Source organism: Cryptomeria japonica, chromosome 10 (genome assembly GCF_030272615.1).
Source record: "Cryptomeria japonica chromosome 10, Sugi_1.0, whole genome shotgun sequence".
Classification (NCBI taxonomy): domain Eukaryota; kingdom Viridiplantae; phylum Streptophyta; class Pinopsida; order Cupressales; family Cupressaceae; genus Cryptomeria; species Cryptomeria japonica.
Window position 1 is genome coordinate 759,348,989 of NC_081414.1, and position 7,141 is coordinate 759,356,129.

The 7,141-nt window shown below is 34.3% G+C and overlaps 1 protein-coding gene across 1 annotated transcript; it reads right to left on the reverse strand.

The window, feature by feature from the left end:
- Positions 1-2,553: 2,553 nt before the first annotated feature.
- On the reverse strand, positions 2,554-5,262 carry LOC131030673 (laccase-4-like). Its single transcript, XM_059213632.1, has 6 exons — positions 5,081-5,262; positions 4,824-4,975; positions 4,473-4,717; positions 4,245-4,373; positions 3,180-4,139; positions 2,554-3,074 (listed from the first exon to the last, which is right to left on the reverse strand). The coding sequence occupies exons 1-6, from the start codon at positions 5,198-5,200 to the stop codon at positions 2,941-2,943; spliced, it is 1,740 nt and encodes a 579-aa protein (XP_059069615.1). The 5' UTR covers positions 5,201-5,262; the 3' UTR covers positions 2,554-2,940.
- Between the last annotated feature and the right edge of the window lie 1,879 nt (positions 5,263-7,141).

Consider the following 7,141-nt stretch of genomic DNA (forward strand, 5'->3'; position numbering starts at 1 on the left):
TAGACCCCATGACTAAAAAATTATGCATTAAATGCCACCTTCAAAAAATGAATCTAAAATTGCAACAAAAGAGCATCCAAAGGACAACTAAATCATAAAATATTATGTAAAAACTCACACATAAGAAGATAGGTTTTATCATTTTTAATATCTCTTATTTATACAAATTTGAAACAAAAAATTAATGCAAAACAAAATGGGATCCCTTTTTGTTTTTGCATTTTTAATTAATTGGCAAAATAGAACGAGATCGCGTTTTGGATACGGTATCCCATTTGTAAAAAAAATGTTTTTGGGGCTCACTTGTAGGTTCAGAATTTGGCTTGGAAAAAGGTTCAGAAAGCCAAACCTCAAGCTTGGACCTGGTTTGACCTACAACTTGAAGGCCAAATCAAGCTTCATATAGAAAAATAACTTAAAACATATATTTGAACACCTAATTTTCAGAATTGTTTTAAACAACAAAAACCCATTATAGTACACACTATCTAGATTCCAAATATATATATATTTTTAAAAGAATAGATCAATATTTTTAATTTTAAAATAAGTTCTAATGAAAGAGGTCCATAAACAAGAAATAACAGGGCTTTTTTAATTTTTAATAACTTTTCTGTCTTTAAGTTTTGTTTTTTTTAAATTATATGGCATCAACCTAGAGACGAATCTATACAGTTTAAAATAAATAAATAAATGTTAAGTTTAGGTCAAATTATGCTTGTCGTACATGCAGATTTTTTAAAACAGTGATTACACCCAATTAAAAAATAACAAAAAATAATATATACGGATAAAAATTACAAAAAAACAACCTCATCAAAGGTGAGTGAGTTACAAATATTTTGCCAAAATGATAAAAAAATACTTCCATTTAGGTCAAATTATGCTAGTCGTACATGGGCATGGTATGGTCCTAAAAAGTAACTTTTAAACTATAGGTTTTAGTAATGCCTATTCAAACTTCATTTTTAAGATATGGGTATTAAAATAAATTTGGAACGTAGACTTTGAGCACTATATTTTCTATTATTGAATTTTTTCAAGAATCATTCTTTTAGTGCCTCAAATATTTAGGTCAAACGGGATGAAATAAAAAAAAGGGAAAAATCTTCCACTTTTTGGCCAAAAAGTAGAAACAACTTCTTGCAGGAACCCATAATACACTGCTTGAAAGAGTTAATTATCTCCTTGGCTTGAGATATGATATTTTTAATGGTCCATGATGGGGAGGATAGACCCTTTAGGCATTTAACAATGTTATTAGAATCTCCCTCGAGCCAAACTTTACTAAATCACAACGATTTAACCAGCACAAGGGTTTGGTAAGCAGCCATGGCCTCGGCTAAGTGGTTAGTTTGTGATCTGATGGGGAGTGCCACCGTCGCAATACAATAGCCAGCCTCATTTCTTATCACTCCCCCACACCTAGCCGGCCCCGAGTTTTAAAACATAGCCACATTGTTGGTAATATGCATTTTTTTGCAATGAACTAAATAATTCCCATATATTAAATATTCAATACTGAAGATGTAAGTCATCATTGATTCCATTAAACATAAGTCAATATCAATTGATGCGGCTCTAATAGTGGTATGTACACTGAAAATAAAAGTATCTATAAAGTTTTATATGATAAATAAAAACCATGTGAATATCAATTGATATCAATAGGTATACACCTTAACAATGATAAACATCAATTCTATGTTGTAGCTAGTTATATTTGTGTTATATTATTGTTAAATTATTTATATGTAACACGTGCATTATGTATCATATATTGAAAACATATTAAAGTTTCAATGGTACTTCTAATATTACAATTCAAATTGTATAGGAATTGAGTTAAATTATAAAAACAAATTAAATCATATGCATGCAGTATATCAATACAAGCAAGCAATTATGTGCATGTGTGGGGGGGAGAAACTATTCCAAGAATATAGCTTTTAACTAGAAGAGATTCTATGTAATGAATACCCATCTCAAAGCTCTACACCACAAAGCCCCCACCCCCTCCATTTAATAGAAGCTCTAATTAATGGAAAGAATAAATGAAAATATAGAGAGATTATTGAGAAAATATATATAATTCCCATATATTTCATATTTAGCATTGAAGATATGAGTCATCACTAATCACATCAAATATGTTGATGCAAATCTAGATAGATTCTATGCATAGAAGGAGGAGAAGTAGTATTTTTATTGAGATTAAATAAAACATAGATAGATCTTTCATTTACATATCTATAAGTATGCCTTAATCCAATTACTTAATTAAATTTAATTTCTTACAATTTACTTCAAAACTAATTTAGAAAAATGTCTGGCCTAGATAACAATCTGATAGAAATAATGAGAAAAAGTAACAAACGACAGATATCAATATGTTTTAAAAATTTCTTACAAACCTTATTATTGCAAAATAGACTAAATTGTCAATAACAAAATTGTAAAATTTTTAATGATTCATTATATATTTTTTCTTATTTATTAATTGACTATTTAGAAGTTGAAAAATGAGCAGAATATTTAAGAAAAAATTATACGTTACAGAACAACATTATTTTCAATTAAGTATTTGAATGAAGAAATATACTATTGAAAATCTCAACCATATAAAATAACAATAAATAAGTATATTATAAGGAAATGTGAATCTTCCTATAAAATAAATATTAGAAATTCTCTGCAAAACTTGTAATTTTAATTCTATCTTCGCATTTTCACTTTTGAAAGGTCCATGTGGAGATGTCTCTGTCATAGTAATTCAACCAAGGCCTCATCACTGATATATTCCAAAGCATACTTATTGATACACAAATATACTGATATATTTCTCTTTATCGTTTGCAAACTATTTTGGACCAGCACACGATTGGACGCGGACAGATTTTAGGAAGCACAAATTGAATAGTCTAATTGAAGGATGAATGATCAACAGGGGGGAAGATCTTTGGGAGGAGGAAGAAGAGATTGAGATCTGCCACCATTTCCATTTAAAACAACCCACGCCATCTTCAATCCCCAGCTGGTATGCAGCTCGAGATGACAATGCATGAACCACACTCCTGCAAAAAACATACACACAATCGGATAAATGTTTATACGAAAGAAGCACAAATCTTTGAATCAGATGAGCGATTGAAGCTAACATTACGTAATGATATTAATACCTGGATTATCAGCTAGGAATCTGAGAGCGACCCAACCTCCACTGGGAACTCCAACTGTGTTTCTCTCCGGAGGATCCACCAGATTGAAGTTAGATGGGTCAGTGCTTGCATTGTAGTTTCCCATACCCTGACCCACTATGAAGAAGTTGAAGCCGTGCAGATGCAGAGGATGGCTCTCGAAGGTCACAATGCTGGTGTCCTGCAGAACTAGCTGTACGCTAGTGTTAAAGGGAAGCACTTCGACACTGGTGTCGTTGAGGGTCTGTGTGTTGTTAGGCGGCGTGCCGGTGTAGTTGAAAGGAAATGGCGGATTGTCAGGGAAAGTGGTATTGTAAACTCCATTGGACTGATTAAAGTAGTATGCTTGAAGAAGAGCGGTGGAGGGAAGAATGAAGGATATGTTGTTAATGGAGGCTGCAAATTTGGTACCGTTGGGGCCTTGACATGTCTGTCCTTGGGGACACGGATTTAGCCCCAACCCCACTGTGAATAGGAACTGTTTATCCACCTTCTGAGGGACAGCTGCTGCAGGAAATTTCGGATTGCCCAAGCTTCTCATCTTTTGGCTAAAATTGGCGGCAAAGGAGGTATCGTTGGGGGCTGGAAGCGTCGGTTTCATCATAGGAAGAGAGGATGAGGATGAATTAGCTGCTGTCACATAGTCTAACACTCCAGCACTGCTTGAGTTATCAAAAGCTGCTGTTCCCGTAGCGAATGGGCCTGCTAACATGAGGAATGTGGCATTGGGTGGCTGATACATAGCTGTCAAGAGGACGTTGGTAGTCTGACCAGGAGTGATGAGAACAACATTGGTTTGAAAAGGCTTGACATACACAGCATCCGCTTCTACCACAGTCAATGTGTGGTTGGCTATTGCGAAAAAGAGGTCACTATTAAGTGCAGCATTAACTATACGCAGTAGGTAAGTTTTCCCAGGGTTCACTTTGAGCCTGAATGTATCTGCATTACACAACAGAGGAAACCTTTGTTACATTTACATATAAACAAATGAACAATAGCGACCAGTCTAGTTATGTTTCATCCAGTTTAATACCCCACCCTCACCGTTGGTAGAGCAGTTATACATTAGTCCAGGGAGCCCGTTGATGGTATATGCATCTGACACATTAGCTTGTGCACCACTTTGCATTGCTTGATTGATAACAGTCTCAGTGTCTGCATTCCACCACTCCCCTGTAATTTGCAACACATTATCAACAACAGTATTTTCATTATAAATTTAGGACTATGTACGCACAATGGCAACACATTATCGAGTACTGAAGGGCATACCAAAAACAATAGGCACTTCCTGGTGTGGGCGAGGGAATGGGTAAGAAGCATTCTTCTTGGGATAGATGATAATGGGCCCATGTATGCTTGCTCGCAACCATGAGATGTGGGCATGCCACCACAGTGTTCCTCTCTGCCTTTTGACAATAAACTTGTACACATAACTTTGCCCGGTTTGAATTGGACACTGAGTGACATAAGCAGGACCATCCGCCCATCCAGATCTAAGCTGCCGAATTCCATGCCTGAGTAATTCATAGGAATTCATTACGTGCACCCACTAAAGGGACATCGGCATATAATATTATTTTTATTATGTAAATAACTGAGTAGCGGGAGCAGAAGAGATACCAATGTATGCTAATATTGTTTTTAACATTATTTGTTACTTTGATAACCACGCGATCTCCTTCTCGAGCAACTACTGGAGGCCCTGGATATTGCCCGTTGACTGTCAAGAGAGCTTTCGTAGTGCAGAGACGAGTCACATTCGTCATTTGGATCTGTAGATATTTAGAACAAAGAATCAATCATGGCTATCTGTAAAAATTTAATACTTTCCTAAACAATAAAAAATTCAGCGCATTCCATAGAAATATATAACCCACAGTGAAATTGTAGCGCCGTGTAATCACAGTATGTTTCGCTGAAACAAATTGAATAGTGAACCACAATGCTAAAAGTGGCAGCAGGAGGCGGCCACAAAAAGTCTGCATTGCTAGAATCATGCAATAGTTCCTCTTTCAGAATCTGATCACAACTTAAACAGGCTAAATAAGTATTTGCCAAATTGTTTCTGACCTGAGATGTGAAAATCTGTTTCAATCTGTTTGTATATATAGATACAGGGATTAAATCAGCTGTGAGGTCCTTTCGCTTTTGTTGGGTAGGTTGGTAGGCAATACTGATATTTTAACAGGATTATAAATTCATATGAATTTAGTGTTAGTAACTGAATTTATCTATTTCATTTTCTTGGCTTTCTATCTGGAGTGGCAACCAAGAAAACCATGAGCCCGTTGAACAGCACCATATTTTCCATGGTCATTAAAATCCATGTAATGTAAACCTATTTTGGTATACCAACCACTGCTCATATTTTTGTTACAGGGTTCACATCCATTCAATCCTGACTGGTCAAAATAAAGTCTTGCCGAGTTAGTCCAAGCCTCCACTCCCTGTCTTCAAAACAACATCGCTTACCCATGTGGGACTATGAAAATTGTATCTCTCCAAATTAAATTAAACCATGCTGCACCATTACATGGTAACATATAAGTTTCTACAAGAGCTTAGCTGTGTCGAAGACCTCAATATGATGAGGAGCTTAGCTGTGTCGATGACCTCAATATGATTAATAAGTGCATATAATCTATGGATTCAGTAGAACAATTTATTTGTTTTACAATTTTTTGAATTGTTTTACAATTTTGTATTTCTTTCACAGTTTCTACAAGTTTGCAGTCACCACGGATATTGTTGTTAATATTAAGACTTTCGTTTTGTCTAATACGCATAGGATCTAGATTCAGGTTTAGGTTGCATTTATTAATCAATCATTTCTTACAAATTTGGATTTTGTTGTGTCTAATAGGTTCGAGATTATAATTTAGGTTGAGATTGTATTTTTTCGGCTGTCATTATGAGTTGTATATTTTAGTAATTAGTATAGTATTTTTGATTTTTTATTTGAAATTTTATTTTAATATTAGATATTAAAATATATATTTTGAATCTAAATTTGATGTGGTATTAATAGTGGCCAAATCAATATATACTTATATATATATGTACAATCTATGAGCAAAGAAAACATAGATAATTTTGAAGTATAAGTATCTTATTATTATAACTATTTCATTATTACAATTTATTACTCATCCACATGAAGATTGTAACAAGAGATGTATCTTTAAAACTCTTTAACTCCTAGGATCCTATGACATGATTGCATGATTAAAATTTCAGTAAACTATTAAGTGCAGCATTAACGATACGTAGTAGGTAAGTTTTCCCAAGGGTCACTCCTAGAAATATTTGATGTTTTGTCAATCTTCATTTATCATTTTCATATCTATGTGATGTCAATCAAACTCAAACATCCAATCTCTCTAATAGATGTCTCAATATCGCTCTTTTCTTTTAACCTATTGTAACTCACACACCACACCCTAATTTTTCCATGGAAATTATTAATTCCCCATTTGCGGAGGTTGGTCCATTCCTCATTCCTTTGAATTGGGTCCTATATTTTTTCATGTGTGATCTCTTCATTTAAAAATCATAGTTATATTTTTTTAATGGAAAATCAAATTTTGAGGGGGACACAAAACCTTGTACAGGAGGTTTTAAAGGGACCCAAAATCCTCAGTTTTTGTAGCGAAACCCTCCTTATAGAATGTTACAACAAGATAAAACAAAGATGACTAGCAACCAATCCACAGCCAACCAATACAAACCAAAGCTTTAAAATACTAGCTATAAAAAATAAAAGGTTGAACCCATCGAAACAAGCTACTTAGGAAATCATGAGAAAAGGGTTTCTCCAATCTCCCTTAATCTTAACAATGGGTTTTAACAAGGCTCCCATAACCTTCACTTCCAAAGACAAAACGATAATACATAATAAACTAACTGGAATAAACTAAACTTCCCAAATAGCCAAGAGC